This window comes from Macaca fascicularis, chromosome 4 (assembly GCF_037993035.2).
Source record: "Macaca fascicularis isolate 582-1 chromosome 4, T2T-MFA8v1.1".
In the NCBI taxonomy this organism is placed as follows: Eukaryota; Metazoa; Chordata; class Mammalia; order Primates; family Cercopithecidae; genus Macaca; species Macaca fascicularis.
In genome coordinates, this window is record NC_088378.1 from 148,570,542 (window position 1) to 148,591,611 (window position 21,070).

At 39.5% G+C, this 21,070-nt stretch overlaps 1 protein-coding gene across 4 annotated transcripts in view; it reads left to right on the forward strand.

Moving 5' to 3' along the window:
- Window positions 1-21,070, forward strand: part of DCDC2 (doublecortin domain containing 2) — a 188,508-nt gene that overhangs the window by 5,302 nt on the left and 162,136 nt on the right. For 2 of the 4 annotated variants that reach the window (XM_045390560.3, XM_074038793.1), the window contains exon 3: window positions 629-683. In XM_045390560.3, the coding sequence (XP_045246495.2) occupies window positions 629-683 (55 nt within the window). Of the gene's footprint in view, window positions 1-628; window positions 684-9,419; window positions 9,458-21,070 lie in introns of those variants that run through there. The other 2 variants (XM_074038795.1, XM_074038797.1) reach the window with 1 other exon arrangement.

Below are 21,070 nucleotides of genomic sequence, written 5' to 3' on the forward strand. Positions count from 1 at the left end.
GGTAACAATTTCAGGTTGTGCTTATGCGACAGCTAAAGAATGATCACTGTCAATATCTAGAGCAAATAGTAATGGAGTAATAGGGGTCTCCAGAGGTTAATTAGTCCACCCATCTGTTTCTGAGCTGAACCAATTACCAAAGTCATCCCATATGACTGAGTGTTTTTGTATCATTAAGGTGCTCTCATAGAGAAAATAATTTCTCAGCCTTTCCCAGTTGTTACCTGAATGCATGCTATCAGTACTTCCTTTGACCTAAAGCCTGTATTTAATGGAACAGTTAAGCAGCTTTGCACATAAGCCACTCTTTTAAAAAATCAGATCTGTAAGAATATAGCGTATATAGTAAGCAGCTAACTATTAAGAGGGAAAAATGTTCCCTAATAGATGTATGTATTTCTAAGACTTTCCTTCTCTTGAAGTTTAGGGTAGACATGTGTCAGCTCTGGTTGGTGGCACTGCAAGCAGTTTTTACTATTGTAATTGCTTTTAATTAGTAGCTATTTGTGTTTGCTTTAAGGTTGAGTATTTCCTATGAATTGCTTTATTTTTAAATGATTTTTTAAAACAAATTACTGACTTAAAGTCTGTAAAAGCAACTCTTATTGTTTGTTTGTTTTTTCCTCAGTTACTTGGACATAGGAGAAATCAAGAAAAGACCAATGGAAGTTGTTAATACAGAGGTAATGCAAATATTATTTTGAAGATTCAAATAAACAATGGTGCCATTTGTTTCTTTTGGTGTGTCTTAGAGATTTGGTCGGCATTCTACTTTGATGAGTTCTCTAATGTAAAGAAACGGGACATTATGTGTTTTAAGGCAAAGATAATTCTTTCTTTGAATCACTGTCAGAAATGAAAAGACTGGGTAGGTGTTCTAAGATGTGCAGGATATGTCAAGATTAGACAAAACATGTTTTTCTCTTTTCTAGCTACATGTTCTCTGATTGAAATCCACGGGAAGGTTCCCTGTCAAGTGAGAAGATTCTGAGCATTGTTAGATAAATCTTTACCAAAGCTACATCCTCATCCTAATGTGCCTCTGATAACTCAGTGTTTGAAATAGCCAGCGTCACTCTGACTGCCCCTGAGGCTTTCTAAGAAGATGAGTAGATGTCATGTTGGATGCTTGGTGACATCAGGAAAACACCTGTGTTTTAGCTTCTATCAAAGTGCAAGTGAAGCATCGTTCCTAAAAGCTTATGTGAAGGTTGGAAAAGGAGCTTGTGAAATATTCAGAATACCACATTCCACACATAGCTTCTGAAACCGGTGGAGTTTTAGGTATTCTGTAGGATGTATGCTTTAGTTTGTGAATGAAAAAATTAGATTAAAAACAAAGTCAGGGCCACAGCTTGAGACAGGGAAAATGGTAGTTAGATCCAGAACAGGCCTGTGTTCACCAGCCCAGACAGCCACTCTTCCCATTCAGACCCCAAGTAAACACGTGCTCCCAATGGGTAAGTTCTGCCAATGAAGAAATGGCCAACAGAAAAGTAGTTTTCCTCACTTGCAGTCCAGAGCCCTGGAGGGACTCTCCTCAATACTCACCATTTCCTCTCACACCATGTTTGTGCCTAATAGGACCAAATAGGCCCCTCTAGAAAAAATATTGCATAAGAAAAAAATTCTAATTGTACAGTATTTGAAGAATATGAGGTTAAATTCATTATTCAAATAATCTGTAGAAAGAGGTACCCTTCCCAGACATCATTTAACATAATTTATATATATATATTTTTTATTTTCAGTGCATCAAACTGATTAGTCATGAAAGTGATAGGCTTTGCAGCTTCAAGTAGACAAAGGTATACATTTACGATATAGCTAAAGAATGACCGCCAGTTGATTGCTGTCTCAAGTAGAGTAGTAATAAAGGACACTTCTGTGAATTTGTTCTGGATGGGATTCTGATGAAAGGATACACACCTGTTTAAAGTATGCTACCTTGCATGAAATGGGTGATGGAACCTGGACTTCTGCAATAGAATTTGAGATGTGTGAATTTCCAAAAAATGTGAGCACAGTATATTTACTCTGGATTCCAGTGTCTTTGCTGAAGATATTATCCCTAGTAAAGGACAACAGGTGTGCAATAGACTTATCGAATATACTTTTTCTTAATATGTGTATATATATATTTATAAATATATATATATTATATATATATATTTTTTGAGACAGGGTCTCCCTCTGTCTCCCAGGCTGGAGTGCAGTGGCTCGATTTCTGCTCACTGCAACCTTCCCCTCCAGGGTTTAAGGGATTCTTCTGCCTCAACCTCCTGAGTAGCTGGGATTATAGGCATGTGCCACCACACCCGGCTAATTTTTTTGTTTTTAGTAGAGACGGGGTTTCAGCATGTTGGGCAGGCTGGTCTCGAACTCCTGACCTCATGATCCGCCCGCCTCAGCCTCCCAAAGTGCTGGGATTACAGGCATGAGCCTGTAATCCCAGCCCACCGTGCCCAGCCTTAAAATAGTGTTTTTAATAATAGAAGCAGTCACAGAAACTCCAGTTCATTTAATTTGCTTATTGTTCTTCCACTTTGGGGACAGTAACCATTGTTTCTCTTTACTTTGCATTTACTCATGAGCCAACATACAAGATCCTTATTTATGGATGCACACCTTACCTGTGAAAAACCTACTCCTTGTCTCCAAATAAAAGACTGCATTTCTTTTATCCTGTTGCCTACTGGTGACTCTCTCCCACTTACTCCTTTCCTCTTGCTGCCCTGCTGTGGTCTTTTATTTCCTCTCAGTCCTTACCCATAAACCCTTCCAAAGGAGATGAAAAGAGAGAAGTAGAAGAAATTGTGAAATGCAAAGGAGATGGGAAAAGGTGATGAGAAACTGCTTGTCCATGTTCTTTCCCGCATCTTCCATGCACTCATGCCCAGCTTTCCCACTTGTTCGCAGGAGTCCTGTCTCCCACCGTGCCCTCCTGTCGTAAACTTTCCTCCAGGTCTGGACAAGCAGTGTGTTCACTTCCCTCACTTCACATGTCCAGTCTGGAGATACCTTCCTCCCCAAAGTTCGCACCATGACCTTCACCCTCCGAAGTCTGCTTTGAGCAAAGGCAGCCCCTACTTTCATTGCCAGAAAGGAAGGTTTTTGGGTTCTTGGCATCTAAAAAGCAAACTGTGAAAGCGTTTTTCTTCTGGAAATGTCACTTTGACTCTGGATTCTATGGTATTTTTACTGCTGTTTTAGATAGAGCATGAGTGGAAAAGAGTTTTGTAGGCTGCCCTGAGAACCTAACTATTGTGTGTGATTTTTAGTATGGGAAATTACCTTTCTCTTTCTCACAACTTAATTATAATCAAACTTTTGGAGTTCAACAGGTTGATAAGTTGGAGGATGATCTATGCTCAAAATTCAAGAACAGACTTGGTAGAACACTGGCATTTCACAAAAATTATAGATCTTTAAAAATCTTAGGTGGGTATTTCCTTTCAACATCAACGTATTGAGAAAAGACTGCACATCTTGTTAAGTGCTATTGAGGATGAGCATTCTTTGGAGTATGATGATATATAAAGGGAGATCAATAGAGAATTATTTTTGAGGTGGATTTAGAACATGAATACTTCATGAAATTGGAGGGTTAAGAGTTGTTTTATGTGGTGAGTTTCAGTGCTGTAGTAGCACAAAAAAATTCAAAATGTGTCATTACGAGGGATGAGTGAAATAACTTATTCACTAAAATGGGGAGCATTTCCCTCAAATCTAAGGCAATTTCATAGAGTTTGAGTTTTCAGTGATGGGCCTGCATAATAAAAGCCACCACCCCAGTATACACAATTCAGTTTTTCTGGTTACCTAAAACATACTAATTCGAATTATTCCAAGTACATTTTACATGGAAAGACCTTGGCATTTCAATGGGGTCATGCAGAGCGCGTGGCACTGGGTCCTACCCACTGTGGCTGGGACACCCTTTCAGTGAGTGCTGGGAGTTATTCCTTCTCTTTTTCCAGAGCAGCTCACCCAAGACCATGGGTATGATCTGTGGCTCTTACGCAGTGAATAATTTAGACAAGATAGCACCTGCTTACTGACCGCAGGTCATGCTAACCAGAATGTGTGTGTCACCTCGACATTGGAAATTCTTTCGTGGTTTGTGTCACTGCTTGCTTGTTCCATGAGGCTCATCTTTGAAGCAACACTTAAAGGACAGCCAGTGCTATTCCTCTTCCTCTTTATGGCCTCATCATGGGGTCACGGAAAGGCAGAACTGTAATGGACCTAACCCAAAAGAAGCATAGGGTCCTATTTGGTGAACACTTTGCACAGCAGGAAGTAATGGGTTGGAGCGGGGGAATAAAGAGACAGAAGAATAAAAGAAAGAGGAATAAGATGACTGTGGTTGTCTGCACCCACCTCAGAGTCAGGGCACCATATGGGCTCAGAGCAGCCTATCCCTGTCTCTCTACACACAAGTCCAGCTTTTACTAATATCTAAATAAACAGATCTCCTAGATTGCCCTTGTACTCTTTTTTCTGCTCTTGAGTCATTTTGTATAACTATATTTTCATTTTTCTTCCCACTTTCCCTGTGTCAGTGGTGGTTCGATGAAGACAGTTTTCTTAGCTTTTGACCTTGGTAACTCATCTCCTTGTATTTATGACTTCCCAATCCTCTCTTTGCTTCCTCCTCTCACACTCTCAGTCCAGTTTCACATCTCATTCTATCTTCTAAGTCCCAAGTTGATTTACCAGCTCCTTTCTTTCCTCTGTACCTTAAGCAGCCTGTGGGAGTCCTCTGTCCTCATGCAGTGGAGACCTCTGATTCTGCATGTGTGATGCCTTTACCAGCACTTACTCTTGCCCCTACCCTTTTGCTTTACTGAATGTGATTTCTGCTTCCTCTCTTCTTGTTTTCCTACCTTGTCCTCTTTGCTTCCATGTTACTGAATGCCTATACAATGCAGTGGGCAGAGTAAGCAAAATGAACAAGACATGCATGACCTCTCACCTCCGGGAATTTATAGTCTTGCTGAAAAGACAGACGAGCATCTCTAGTACCACATAATAAGTGATTCAATTTAGTAGATGTAGTTTGCATTGAGACATTTAGTTCAAGTGCTTCTGGCTTTATCGTGTTGCAGCAAAGCCATCTGTGGACGCTTCACATGGAAGTGTCCTTCTGCTTTGACCTGGCGTTGGAGATCTCACTGTTCATTCCTGTACCTCATGTCTCATCTGTGTAGTGCGTCCTTCATATAATGACATTCTTTTTTTTTTCCATAACCATTCAAGGTGGAATTAATGACGTTATTAAATGATCTTCAGAGTACAAATCTGTTTTACTGTGTAAAGGGCTTTGGTACACATTATATACAGAGGGGAAGAGCAGGCAGCTTGACTTCGGAGCACTTATGATGGGCTGGGAACTGTGCTAGGCACTAGGCATAAAATGGATACTTCCCTGCCCTTGCTCTTTGGGAGTTCAGAGTGTAGGAGAAGAGACAGAGAAGTAAACCAGCTATGATGATCTAGTGGCAGGTGGCTGTGCTAGAGGTGTGCTCAGAGGACCAAGGAAGTGCAGATTGGATTAGGGCTGTAGGTCAGCGAGTTTGAAATGGTTTAAACTATAATAGTCTCTTTGGTTTTTTGGCCTGTTTCTCTTAGATCAAAGTTTTGAGAAAGTCTCCTACAACTTGATTGAGGGCGTTATTTAATAATTATATCTGTACAAGAGTCAAAATCAGTCTCTAGCAGAAAGAGTGAAAATCAACTTGCATGGAAAAGAGGAGAAGGTTGCCTTGCTATTAACCAGGCTTAGAGGGTAGACACATTTAAAGCCAACTATAAAATTAACAGGATGTAATCCCAGCACTTTGGGAGGCCGAGATGGGTGGATCACGAGGTCAGGAGATCGAGACCATCCTGGCTAACATGGTGAAACTCTGTCTCTACTAAAAAATATAAAAAACTAGCTGGGCGAGGTGGCAGGCGCCTGTAGTCCCAGTTACTCACTCGGGAGGCTGAGGCGGGAGAATGGCGTAAACCTGGGAGGCGGAGCTTGCAGTGAGCTGAGATCTCGCCACTGCACTCCAGCCTGGGCGACAGCGTGAGACTCCGTCCCCCGGAAAAAAAAAAAAATTAACAGGAAACATTGTTTCTCCTATGGTGGCTACTTTCTTACTGCTGATACTCTCAGTCTTGCTTTGCTATTCCTGTCTTTTACTGAGATCTTTATTGGCTAAACTTCTCTTACCTCATACAACCCCTGGTTAATCCCTGATTCTTTTAATTTCACCTTAAAAACAGAAACCAATCTAGAACTGATCTCTGTTTCCCTTAGCTCTTTAGAATCCTTCAGTGAGATTCCAAACCCTAGAAACCTACAAACTTTCCTGCCTCTTTCTCACTGTCATTTTATGGATTATTTAAGTGCTGGCACTTGCTACACCAAGTCCACACATCTGATTTTGTCAGACTGCAGGCTTGCTCCTGTTAGACTTCTGATTAGGCTTTAACATATACATCGGAGTTGTCTGTTAGATTGTAGTCTCTAGGAGGTCTGCTAATCCTGTATAGTACCCACCATACTGAAGGCTGGGAATTGTTTAAATTTGCTATGGTTTTTATCTTCCTTTTGAGCCAATTTAGGTAGATGTCCATTTGCCTTGCACATGCCTGGTTATTCTGGTTTTCACATAATGGATAGGACATCTCAAATAATTTAAAAGCCTTTTTTTTCCCCACCACCTATTTAGATTTTGTTTCAGGGGTAAAATTAGTTGTAGTTAAATCTTTATTTGATACATTTATTGCCCCTGTAGGATAATTTGCAGCTATATTGAATGAATGCTATTCATGCAACAAGTAGAGTTATCCTTCAGTATTCTCAGTCCTAGGGATTCGTTCCAGTACCCCTTGAGGATACCAAAATCCAAGGATGCTCAAGTTTTTATATAAAATGTCATCATACTTGCATATAACCTATGCACATCCCCCCGTATACTTTAAATCATCTCTAGAGTACTAGTAATACCTAGTGCAATGTAAATGCTATGTAAATAGTTGTTATACTGTATTGTTTTTATGTCATTTTTAAATGTTGAGTTTTTTTTCTTTTTCTTTCTTTTTTTCTTGATCTGTGGTTGGTCGAATCTGTGGGTGCAGAACTCATTCATATGGAGGGTCAACTATATTTATTGTGTGCCTGTTATGTGCTAGGCATTGTGGTTGTTAGCTGGGAACTAAGCTCCTGGTTTCTGTCCATGGAGCTTACTAATCTTTAGCCTTCCTGGTGTGGTATCTCTTGATTTTAACTCTACCAGTGTTGGTCTTTGTTGCAGAACCTGGTGTGAGGCAGATTTCTTTGATTCAAGAGCTGTATTTAGGGGGCTAAATAGCTTTTGAACCTTATTACTGATAATAAGTCAGAGGATAATGGGATTAATTTTTGAAGAATAAAAAACACCTAATTCCTGGAAAGTATTTTCTATTTTCCTAAAGTTGTAAACACCTAGTCTACTCATTGCAACCCGAATAATAGCTGGTGTTGTCCAACCCTCTCTTATGATCAGGATAAGTAGGCTTGAATCTCCATTGCTTAGCCTTTTTCTTCCCCTATGTGAATTCCACAGGTATTATTATCTCATGCCCACCTCTTCTGGGTTTCTGCTTCTGAAGTATTGGTTGAGTTATGGATTCTCTTGTTCTCTTACAGTTTGTGTCTGTTTAAGACCCCATCAACCCAGAGATGAAATTCTTTCATTAATGTCCACAAGAATACCTCACTCATACAAGTTTGTGTGTGGTGATTTTTTTTTGTTTTTCTTTTTCTTTTTTTTTTGAAACGGAGTCTCTCTCTGTCATCCAGGCTGGAGCACAGTGGTACGATCTTGGCTCTCTGCAACCTCCACCTCCCAGGTTCAAGTGATTCTCCATGCCTTAGCCACCAGTAGCTGGGATTATAGGCACCTGCCACCACACCTGGCTAAATTTGTATATTTAGTAGAGATGGGGGTTTGTCATGTTGCCTAGGCTGGTCTCGAACTCCTGACCTCAGGTGATCCACCCACCTCGGCCTCCCAAAGTGCTGGGAGCACAGACGTGAGCCACCACACCTGGCTTGTGTGTGGTGAAATTTATCAATGGTGTGTAGAACTGGAGTGGATATTCTCAGTCACGTAGAAGTGTTGACAACTCTACGTGATGTTATACTTCCCCATTCTTAAAAATACCTTGGTCTTATGTGCCAATTCAGGCTCCAGCCTGTGGCCATGCTTCTTGATGACTTCTTTCTTTTTTCCCTCCTCCTTTTCTATACTACCCCTACTCCACATTCCCATTAATTTCTAATACAGAACAAGTTGGACATTCATTTTTGTTTCTGTGAATCCATGTTCTCAGGATCAGCAGTAAAGAATTTTTTTTTTTTTTTTTGGAGACAGAATCTCTCTTGAGTGATCCCGGTTCACTGCTGCAATTTCCCCTCCCAGGGTTCAAGCAATTCTCATGCCTCAGCCTCCTGAGTAGCTGGGACTACAAGTGTGTGTCACTACGCCTGACTAATTTTTGTATTATTAGTAGAGATGGGGTTTCACCATGTTGGCCAGGCTGGTCTCAAACTCCTGACCTGAAGTGATCCACCTGCCTCAACCTCCCAAAGTGCTGTGATTACAGGCATGAGCCACCATGCCCAGCCTTGCAGTAAAGTTAATTTTTACTCTCTTTTCCACATTTGTATTTAAAACATTAGTAGTCTGCTTTGGGTTTCCCCTTCTTTTATCTATTCTTCCTCATCTGCTATTGATATCCATCAATAACCCTCAATAACCAGTCACAAGAGAAATATAAGCAAAAAGAGAGAGCAGAAGGTCAGGCTCACCTGATTCAAAGGAATCTGTTGGTGAGTAAGTGTGCTATCTGTGCTTCAGAGAAATGCTGTCTCAAAGTAAGACCACAGTGAAAATCTTCCCAGAGAGTGGCAGACTTCTTGGGTAAACATCCTTCTGAATTCTCTTGAATACATTGAGATAGATGTATTTTCTTACGGAGAACTTGGATCAACCTTGTTTCTTCTTTGTGGGGTGGAGAATTTTAGGAGTACCAGGAGAGGAAGAGAAAAAGGAAGAGAGTGTTTGAAACTGCAAAACTTTGTCTTGCTGAAAAGTTTGTGGGAACCCGGGTTGTACTTCAGGTCAGTTACTCAGGTGAATGTCCTTAAGATTTTGAATATCATTATTAAAACTTCACATTTCAGTTTAATCATTAGGCATAATCTCTAATGAAACATACTATAAGATTTCCTACTTAAAGGCTTTGGTTGGGAACGGGATTCTAGACATTAAATTGATTCTAGACATTAATTGGGATTCCAGGTATTAATTATTAACCTTATTGCAGGAAGGCATGGTGATTATGTGGTTTAACTCACTAACCTTTAGCTTGGGAATTCTGAGACCCAAGAGGCTTCAAAGAGGGAACTACTAAAGAGGTAATCTAAATATTTCTTTCTTTAACTTGTGGAAAACTTTCTGGATTATGTTAACTTGAGGAAATCTTTCCAGATTATGTTAGTCAGGTTTACTAATTTATTGAATAAATCAAAGAAAATAAAACACGCTTTTGCAAATTCTTCCAACAATATTGAAGCCCCTCCCCAACCTTTTATTTTATACCTTTCCCCCACCACTCTGATATAACTGCTGCATAACAAGCATTCTTTTAAGGAAAGCCAGTTCACATCAGTGATCATGGTGATTCCAAAGTATTCATGACCTTACCAAGGTTTCCTGCTGAAGAACAACTGCTATATTTCATTTTCTTTCACACTTTCTTGTTTTACCCTTTTGTCACCATTGAGCTGTGTGTATGGATGTGTATGGATGTGTGTATGTGTGTTCAAACAAGACTAAGAAAGACAGAAGTGTATCTGTCAACCGGTCAAATATCAGTCTAATGAAAAATATTCGTCAATAACTCCCAATCAGCTCTGATCAAAAGCTAAAAGATTGGTGGTTTTACTTTAGACTTTAACATGTATCATGGCATTTGTTCCAAATATCTTGCATCCTCTGTTTGTCATTTAGGCATCTTGTTAGGAAGCTTATTAGCTGTGAAATTAGCAGATATGCATATTACAGCATGTGTAGTTTTTTATTTATAGTGATAAGCTGTTCTAAGCAAAGAGAAATTTAATGCATGTTTAGCAAATAATTATTAACCTTTTCAGAAAAAAATAGGAAAAGTAATAAAATGTTAAATTACTAAATATGTGTAAAATGCCACTTGTTTTTTTCTCTGCCTGACTTATTTCACTTACCATAATATTCTCCAGGATCATCCATGTTTTTGCAAATGACAGAATTTCTTTTGTTTTCATGGCTGAAGAGCAATGAAGCTCACATGTGGAATCCAAAAAGTCAAACTCATAGAAGAGAAAAGAATGGTGGTTACTGGGGCATGGGATGAGGACAGGGTAGGGAATGGGGAGATGTTCATGAAGGGGTACAAAGCTTAAGTTTGACCAGGAGGGATAAGTTCTGGAAATCTATTGCATAGCATGTTGATTATAATTAATAATAATGTATATTTGAAAATTGCTAAATGAGTTTTTAAATGTTCCTACTAAAAAAAGTGCTAAATATGTGAGGTGATAGATATGTTAACTAGCTTGATTTAATCATCCCACACTGCACCCATATATCAAAAAATTATGTTGTACTCTATAAATACAATTTTTGTCAATTAAAAATAAATAAAAATATCACTTAGTTGAAATATCAAACTATTCTCCATACAAATTTTCATTTAAATTCCGACTAAAATAAGATCCTTTTGGCAATTGAACAGCAACACCTATTGAACTGAGAGGAGCTTGTTGTTCTGATATTGCATGAGATTCAGAAATATAGAAGGTGAAATTTTAGGACTGTGTAGTACAGTGCATGACCTGAAGTTCTGCCAAGGTATATCAAGCTTTTGGTTGATGGCAGTTGAGATACTTGTGCACTTGCTAGAAAACCAATGTTTAGATTCATATTTCAGGATAATTATTAGAATGAGCTTATTGAGTTTTCTGGTGAAGTCAGAGGAACTCTTCTTGATGAAAGTATATTTCCATATGGTATAAGTAATAGAAAAATGTGTCTAAATAATAGCAATGTCTAGCCAGGGAAGACAATACATTGGATTCAAGTTTTTATGGAATGCCGCTCATGCATGATTTTACATTTCCTCAAGAATATTTCCCAAAAGCCAGGAAGTAGACTACATTCTAGGCCTGCAGACATAAAAAGACTCATGTGCCAACCAGAAATACAACAAGGTAATCGTAGGAGGACTCTGTAAAGAGTTTTAAAAGGTGAGATACATGGAAAAGACTAAAAATATTGGAAAGTAATATCAGAGATGATTAATCCAAGGGAAGAAAAGTATTTATTTAGACCCAATTAATAATTGGTTTCAATATTTACAAAGAATATGGTAATCAGCCCTCTACATCATAGCTGGGTAACAAAATTGGGGTAAAAAATTAAGGTATGGTGTGAAAATTGGTGAATTTAAGTTGGTTTGAAAGAAAACCCCATTTTTTTTTAATTGGAGAAGACTACTAAAAGCTTATTGAAAGAGAAAGAGTGATACCTTCTATCTATTTTAAATAGAAATACATTCTTCTGACTTGCACATTTCAGTTGTATGCCAAGATGGCAGAGGTGAATTGAGGTTTATTTAAATTTTAAAATGCGCTCTAATCTAAGGTTTTCGGGGTCGGAACCTTCCTGTAGAAGCCCAGAAGGAGCACTGCCCAGCTGCCACACTCCACAAAGAAGTGGGTGTTGGGAGAATACTGCTGGAGTGACTGGCAGCAGTCCGTATTGACACCTCCTGTCATGATTTCTTGTTTCAGAGAGTTCTCCCATGCAAATAAACAGGCAATGCTGTGATTTTCTGACTTACAGTCAGAATTGTGTAAAAAAAAAGTAACATAATTTGAAGCAACACTGTGAAAGTAAAGGGTTTGAGGAATAGTCCTGTTTTGCTGTGTGGTTTTCATATTTAGAACTGAAGGTAGCATAGCACCCTGGACAGACATAGCAACCATCTAAAGAGATGTTTCAATTTCCCCCCACTAATTGTACGTCCAGCAAAGATGCATCAAAAGAATAAAGGAAGTAAAGCCCAAAGGAATCAGTACTAAGAAACCAGTATATGAAGTCATCTGTGAGGATGCTTTCGCATTTGATTAGGATATAAAAACTTGTTGGGTTAAACACTTTAAATTTTATTTCTCTTTAATTTAGATCAAATTCTTGGTGTGTGTGTGTGTGTGTGTGCGCGCGCGCATGTACACATGCACGCATGCGTGCGCCCTCTTACATGTCTGATTGTTGGGGAAGTATTTTTGGATTCTGGGAAACTATGTTTCAAAGATCTAGAGTAGCCCAGAGCAGCAATAAATCTTTGAACTTTTCCTGGAGGGCTAGTTTGGTGAGAACACTGTGCTAATGAGGCCAAGGACTTAGGCTTGAATCCCACGGGCCTCTTAGATCTACTAGGTCCCTGGCCCCAGACTGTTCCCTAAAAACCAGCTGTCCTCTCAAATGTGGTACTGGTTAAGGTTTGTGGGAAAGTATATATGTAATTCAGCCTACATCGATTACTGAACTCAGAAAACAACTAAAAAGGTCCATCTCTTGAAAGTAGGAGGCTAATAGTCCTATCTTTATGTGTAAAATAAAATAAGTTTCAGTATAGTTCAAAACGGATGGAGGCTTTTTTTTTTTTTTTTTTTTTTTTTAAAGGTAGGTCTCTATTTGTACTTGGCTGATTTCAGCAGGAAGTATGCAGGCAGTATGCCCTAGTGTCTAGCTTGGTCAACAATGAAAATTCCCATGTATCATTGTGAAAGACTCCTTTATAAGCAGCCAGCCAGATCAAACTCAGATGTCATCCCATGATTACATAGTTTGGATGTTTGGTTTGTTGAAATAAAGTTGATTTCAGCCCATCTGTTAGCTGGGGGCAGACCTTTAAGTGGTGAAGGATTGTGGGAGAGAGACAAATAAAGTGACTTGTTATATTTGCAGTGTCTAATGTTTAACCTGGAACTGTTCTCTCTAGGAAATTTCAAATGGCAATCTCTGCTGCTTTGTATTTTTCCCCCTTCTAGCTGTAAGTATTTTTGTGTTTCAAAGATCTGTGAACCTCTATGGCCATCTTTGCTATTTCAAATTATATAGCCATATGTAACTGGGCTGCCAGCTTTTAGAAATTTTTAGATAATGGCCAGGTGCCGTGGCTCACGCCTGTAATCCCAGCACTTTGGGAGGCCAAGGCGGCTGGATTGTTTGAGGTCAGGAGTTTGAGACCAGCCTGGCCAGCATGGTGAAACCCTATCTCTACTAAAAATGCAAAAATTAGCCAGACATAGTGGTATGTGCCTGTAATCCCAGCTACTTGGGAGGCTGAAGTAGGAGAATTGCTTGAGCCGGGAGGTGGAGGTGAGCTGAGATCCTGCCACTGCACTCCAGTCTGGGCGACAGAGTGAGACACTGTCTCAAAAAAAAGAGAAAGTTTTAGAAAATAAGTCATCTAATATCATTCAAATTGCATTTTATTAATTATGTTCTAAGTGATAAAACTCCATATCTGGCTTGTTTTCCTAGAAACGAGTGGATAACTAGATTTCCAGTATTACAAATTTTGCATTAGCTAGTTTTATATCTTCCATGCTGGTTTTTAAAAGCTGGATTAAAAAAAAGAAGTGTCAACTAAAAATATTTTTACTATAGCAAATAAATTCTTTTAGTATGGCTTTTGCAAATGCAGAGCTTGTTTTGCATGAAGGCTCAATTGACTAATATTTAATTTAGTCAAATAGTATATGAAAATTGGATTAAATTGCCCTTCCACTAGTCGGTACTTCTCCTAATCAGATTGTTATTCCCTTGTGTTATTTCTATTTTAATTAATTTTATCAATAATATTGATTAACTTTGGCTTTCCTCACCTATTAGGCTACCATAAGCCAGGGGAATCCTCAGAAACTTCCTAGAAGAAATGACATATACCTTGTGACCTAAAGGGAATGAGTATGTTCACCAGGCAAACAGAAGGAGGAAGAGCATTGCAGGCAAAGGAGATGGCATATGTAAACGTCTGCAGATGAGAGAGCACAGGGCACATTTGTCTACATGTTCATCTCTACAGGAACATGTATATAATGCAATCCAAGCAATGTGATTGTTGACTGGGAATTTTCAGCATTTTTACTTAGTGAATCTTATTTATTCTGAAACTCTATTCCTCTCCGCCGCTTCACCAATTCATTTCCTTATGTATAATCATATTCAAATAATTCTCCATCTCTTTAGGAATTCCCTTTGCTCTATCTTTTTTTTTTTTTTTTTTTTTTTTGAGACAGATTCTCGCTCTGTCGCCCAGGCTGGAGTGCAGTGGTGCAATCTCAGCTCAATGCAAGCTCTGTCCTCTGGGTTCACGCCATTCTCCTGTCTCAGCCTCCCCAGTAGCTGGGACTCTAGGTGCCCGCCACCACGCCCGGCTAATTTTTTGTGTGTGTTTTTAGCAGAGACGGGGTTTCACCGTGTTTGCCAGGATGGTCTCAATCTCCTGACCTCGTGATCCGCCCACCTCGGCCTCCCAAAGCGCTGGGATTCCAGGCGTGAGCTGCCGCGCCTGGCCTGCTCTCTCTGTCTTATAGCATCAAGTTAGTGCAGTTGTGTGCATCAAATTTGGTGTCAAAAGACCTGTCCAACACTTATTATATGTATATTCATTCATAGACAGTCTTAGTTAGATGTCCACATTTTAACCTGTAGTCATGTGAGTTTAGCTTGTGTGTCTCAGGTACCGTGTACTTACTCTGAGTAAACAGACAGAATTATAAAATCATAATGGCATTCTCCTAGTACTCCATCTAAGTGATCCTAAAGGATTATAAAGATGGTTTTGTTGGCAGCAACTGGAGAAGAGGAGTCCGCAGATGAATTGATCTATGGTCTCTGCTATTATTTTAAGCCTCCTTTCATGTGGGAGGGTTTGGAGCCCGAGGGAATGACACTAGTCACAAATTTATGGCTCTTACGTTTTGGTGGTAAAAAATTAACATCACAAATTCTTTCATCAAAAAAATGATTTGAGCACCAGTTTATGTGCCAGGCATTATGTTAGTTGGATTTGCAGCGATGAAGAAACTAGACAAGGCAAGCTTTCCTGAAGCTGGCTGTGTAGTACAGAAGATGGGTCCGTGCACAAGCCATCCTAAGTGTGCTGTGTGGGAGGATACAGGTGGCATAGGCTGCTGGAGGGATGGCCACCATAAGCCAGGGGGAATCCCCTGAGAAGCTTCCTGGAAGAAATGATATATATGTTGTGACCTAAAGGGAATGAGTATGTTCACCAGGCAAACAGAAGGAGGAAGAGCATTGCAGGCAAAGGAGATGGCATATGTGAACGTCTGCAGATGAGAGAGCACAGGGCACATTTGAGAAACATACATGTGCTGTTTGGCTGAATCATGGGAAGAGGTTGGGATAGAAGGATGGGGATGGAACTATGTGAGAGACAAGGCATGGGAGGTAGAAAGGTACCAACATCAAGGGTTTTAAAAAGGAATTTATCTTTTTCCTAAAACCAACTGAAAGCTGCTGGGCATGGTGGCTCACGCCTGTAATCCCAGCACTTTGGGAGGCCGAGGTGGGCGGATCACCTGAGATCAGGAGTTTGAGACCAGCCTGGCCAACATGATGAAACCCCGTCTCTACTAAAAATACAAAAATTAGCTGGGCATGGTGGCATGTGCCTGTAATCCCAGCTACTTGGGACACTGAGTCAGGAGAATTGCTTGAACCTGGGAGGCAGAGGTTTGCAGCAAGCTGGGATCACACCATTGTACTCCAGCCTAGGCAACAGGAGTGAAACTCTGCCTCAAAATCAATCAATCAATAAATAAAACTGAAAGCTATTGAAGGGATTTCATCAGGGAATTGACACAATGACTCTTGTTGCTACAGCAAGGTTGGAGGCCAGGCGACCATGTGGGGGAGGTAGATGTGCCACTCATGATGGGAGAGGCTGTGGAGATGGTTGGAAGGATTAGATTTGAGAAACAGAGCTTAGTGACTGAGTGGATGTGGGGTAATGAAGAAAGATTAGCTGGATGATTTTTGAGTTTCTGACCTGGACTACTGGATAGATGGCATTCCCTTTCATGAAGACAGGGAATACAGTTTTTTTTTTTTTTTTTTTTTTTAATGACGGTGATAGGCAGAGATATTTGAAGCATTAACTTTTGAATATTGAGCCAGCCTAAATGTTAGAAGATATACAAAACTGGAACTCACTGTGAGTGTGTGTGCATGTGCACGTGTGTGTATGTATTTCTTTGATATGTGTTTAGTGTTGTTCTGAGTACTTTACAAAGATGATATAATTTAATCCTCTCAACAACCTTATGAAGTAGGAATTGTTATTATTCTGATTTTACATGGGAAGAAATTGATGACGAAGACCTGTTTTTTAAGAGTTCACAGAGGAGGGACTGTGTGTTCATATATTGTGTGTTAATGCAGAAGGAAGCATTTCCTACAGAATTAATGCAATTTAATTAAAAGATGATCATTCAGTGTCTTTTTGTGCTTGAAAGGATGTTTGTGGGGGTGAAGGGCTTTGAAATGTTTTCATACCTTGATTTAATGATGATAAGAAGGAGAAAATATAGGAAGTGAATCCAAAAGAGGGATAAAATATTCTTTTAATTTCCTTAATAGTCTTTTTTTTTTTGAGATGGAGTCTTGCTCTTTGGCCCAGGCTGGAATACAGTGGCATGATCTCAACTCACTGCAGCCTCCATTTCTCAGGTTCAAGCAATTCTCCTGCCTCAGCCTCCCGAGCAGCTGGGATTACAGGCACGTGTCACCATACCTAGCTAATTTTTTAATTTTTTTGGTAGAGATGGGGTTTCACCATGTTGGCCAGGCTGGTCTTGAACACCTGACCTCAAGTGATCTGCCCACCTTGGCCTCCCAAAGTGCTGGGATTACAGGTGTAAGCCACTGTGCCCAGCCCTTAATGCTCTTCTTTAACAATTCATCATTAGTCACCAAACATTGCCTGGAATTATTTTAGTTGTATTCTCAAATGACTTTTTTTTTTTTTTTTGCCTTTGTGAATATTCCCTATAGGACAGGATAATTATGTTGAATGTTTCCAACACAGTGCTTGAAAAGGCTTTGTCATATATGCTTACAAAAAGGCTCCCATAGGAAACCAGAAATATTTTTACATAGAAATTTACTACAGAGTGTGAAGAGATTAGAGACAGATATATAGAGCTGAGAATCACTGAATGCGTTTTTAAAAAGTTTTTACTGTGCTACTGTCAAAGGGCCATTTGGTTTCTTTAGCTATTTTTTCCAGATGTTTCGAGTAACATTTACTGTTACTAAGCAAAAAAAGCAACTTGAAGGATTGGAGGAAGATAATAGGGAAGAGCATCATGTGTTGGAGACAAACTACTTTTCTCCCCAAGATCTCAAGGTATCAGTTCCTTGATCTCTATAAGCCTCATGTTCCTTATCTAAAATGTGAAAATAATACTACTATCTTTTAAAAATTTAGTGTGAGGATTAGAAACATATAGGTATGTGTTTAGCTCCTAGCACTGTACCTAATACATATTTAGAATTCAGTAAATGGAAATTCTGCCATGTTGTTGCTGGTGTTACAAAGGGCCACATGAATTGAATAGCTCATAAGTGAAATAAGAACGGGTTTACTTCTGGAAGACTGGGTATTTGGAAAAAAATAACATTAAAAAAAAAGAAGTCAGGGATTGCTGACATTATATTGGCTGCTTTATCAGGCTATGACTAAAAGGAGGAATGCAAATGTACATGAAATGTAAATGTAAAGGCTTGATCAGCTACAAATCCCTCTACAGATGTTATGTGATACCATTACTTCTTTCAGAAGTGGATGGGTGGATGTTTGATAAATAGTTGAGATCATTATTATATAAATACATGAAAAGGAAAATATTTCAGCAAATAAAATAGCACATCATATACTTCTGTGTGTGACTGGATCTTGGAATTGTTCTTCAAATATTTAGGGTTTGCATAATTTCACAAAGACTGAGATACAGAGAGAGTAAAAATACACATGTGAATTAGCCAAGACTTTTCCTTGCAATAAGTGGGGAAAAAAAGAAGTCTCTGCTTCATTTTAGCAGAAAAAGAATTTTTGAAAATATGTTAAATATCCTTAAAAATCTCTGATGGAGCTAGAGAACTAAGTTGAGAGAATGAGCAGCCAGAAAATCAAGACAGCCAGAACCCAGATTGCACTATGTCACAGGACCAAGCCATTAAAGACAGTCCTGCCACCACCATTGAACAGCGGAGACATTCAGATTTTTAGACTACTGCCCCCAACTTTTGACAGTGGATATTGTAAACGCTTCCTCTAGAACCTGGATTTGGTTGCTGTTGATGGCATGGTTGTACCTTCTTTGCTTTGTTGGGCCATCAGTACTGGCATAAAAGCCTGGGTCGGACTACTGGGCCAAGCTGGGTGATATGGTTTGACTCTGTGTCCCCCCACAAATCTCATTGTAATCCCCATAATCCTCACATGCGGAAGGTGGGACCATGTGGGAGGTGATGGGATCATGGAGGCAGTTTCTCCCATGCTGTTCTGCTCATAGTGAATAAGTTCTCACAAGATCTAATGGTTTTACAAGGCAGTATTCCTTGCTCTTGCTGACTGTCTTCTCCTGAAGAAGATCGTTGCCTTGCTTCCCCTTCTGCCATGATTGTAAGTTTCCTGAGTCCCCCCAGCCATGCAGAGCTGTGAGTTAATTAAACCTCCTTTGTTTACAAATTACCTAGTTTTGGGTAGTATCTTTATAGCAGTATGCAAACGGACAAATACAGCGGGTTTGGCTGCAATAGGCTGACAAAGTGAACATCTGGCCTTTTTACCTTCTGTGGGTGGTGGTGGGATCTGCTTCCCTGCCAGACTCATGTGGTTGGAATTCTATTCAAATAGAAAATGCATTCAGATGCTGGAAAGCCGAAATATTATAAACACTTACTATACATCCTTTGATGGTCCAAAAACCACATATCTTTTGTTTCTGCCAAAATTAATGCTGCTAATTCTAATGCTTTTGAAAATACACTCCTCCTCTTCAGAAGGAGGCAATCTAAAATCTCATTAGTTATTGCATCCTATTTCACTTCTCACAGGGCACATTTGCCTGGTGAATGGCTTTGTGCTCTTTGAAAAGACTTTGAGGAAGATTCAAAGCAGTTATTTGTGATATTATTGTGGGATCCTTCGGCAGAGTACCAGGCCTTCCCTTCAGTATTGGGGGATGTCAGTTCTGGTAATTGACTGTGGGGTTGAGATGACTGATAGTCTACATCAGGTCGCTATTTACACGATCTAGCTATGTTTTGTTACACAAATCAAGTAGAGGGTTGTAAAGTCTTTTAATCTTGGGAATCTCACGGTCATTTTAGTCACCATTGTAAAATCCATTGATTGTGGTTACCATGTTTGCTCTGCCGCCCTCTTGTGGCTACTGTGCCTGCCTTGTCTCTGGAAATTAAGTGCTGCTTTTCTTCTTTTGCCACCCCAGGATCCTGATACGTCACTAAAACCAGAAAGCCCATTTCAAATGCAGCATTTCCCACCAGCATGTCTGGTCTAGGGAGAACAACTACTAGAGCACTTTTAGAGTTGCTGGAGCAACATTCTTCACCAATGTGTTTCTCAAGGCCTTGTTGAAGGGTGTGTTTGGGATCCTCACTTGAGTCAAATAGAAGATTAGTGGGTGGAGTGCTCATGACAAAGCTACTCCACAATTTGTTTCCTTTAGTCTTTGGATTCCTTTCTCTAAGTTACCCGTTTACTGTAAACAGATAGTAAATATCTTAGGCTTTGCAGGCCATATAGTCACTGTGGTTAACTACTCAACTCTGCTGTGGTAGCATGAGAGCAGCTATTGATGATTTGTGAGTGAATGGGTGTGGTTGTTGTCTAATAAAACTTTATTGGAAATCAGAAGATAGACAGAATGTGTCCGATAGGTAAGTTTGCGAACCTCTGCTCTGAGTTACCTTGAAGAAAATTTGGTATCTTAACCTTATTTAATGAGGGCCACCACGAGTCCTGGTTTTCATCAACTAGCTAAGCAAAAATTCAGAGCTATCCAAGATAAAATATTGTGTCCAGCATTTCCAGTAAGTATACCCATGATAAAAGAACAATACCTTTGTTATTTTTCATTTGACTCTCTATGTACAACCTTCAGAAGATAATGATACTTTGTCCAGTGTTAGTTCCAGCTAGTTTCCAGTGAAGGCATTATCAGGGACTATGGAATTATTTAAAAACAAATTCCACTAATCATGCTTCAGAATTACTGTACCCCAATTAGCAATAACTACAAACTAAGAGTCGGTTTTGTTTGCAAGGGCTATCTTCCCTCCTCTATCCTTGACTTTCCTCCTATATTCCTTCTTCTCTCTTCACTTTCCACTATCCACTCCAGTTTTAAGAGTCATAAACTTTCCTTATTCTCACTGCTTAATTAATCATACCCTTCAGTTATAACTTCTATTTCTGAAATTCACCCACTTCTCTCCACTTCTACCACCTCTACCATCATAACCCAAGCTACTGTACACCTTGCCTGATTTGCCTCAATAGTCTCCTACTCTGTCTCCTTGCACCCATTCTGCTTTTGCATTCTGTTTTGTATTTTATTTCATCCAGAATATGGAAACACTAATCTGATCCTGTTACCATTGAGTTTAAAACTCATCAGTGACTTCCCATTACTCTTAGCATAAAGATAAATGCCTTAAACTCAGCCTGCAAGACTTTACATCAATCTTTTTTAGACTTCAGGTCATGAACCTTCAGAACGTTGAAAATCAATTTAGGTAGTTGCGACAAACATATACAAATGTAAAATAGAAGATATCAGACCGTACTAGAGATAGCAAAGATAAGTACTGTTTTGTGAAACTCGAACTCTTACTTCGAGTTCTGGTCAATAGAAGTCTGAAAGATA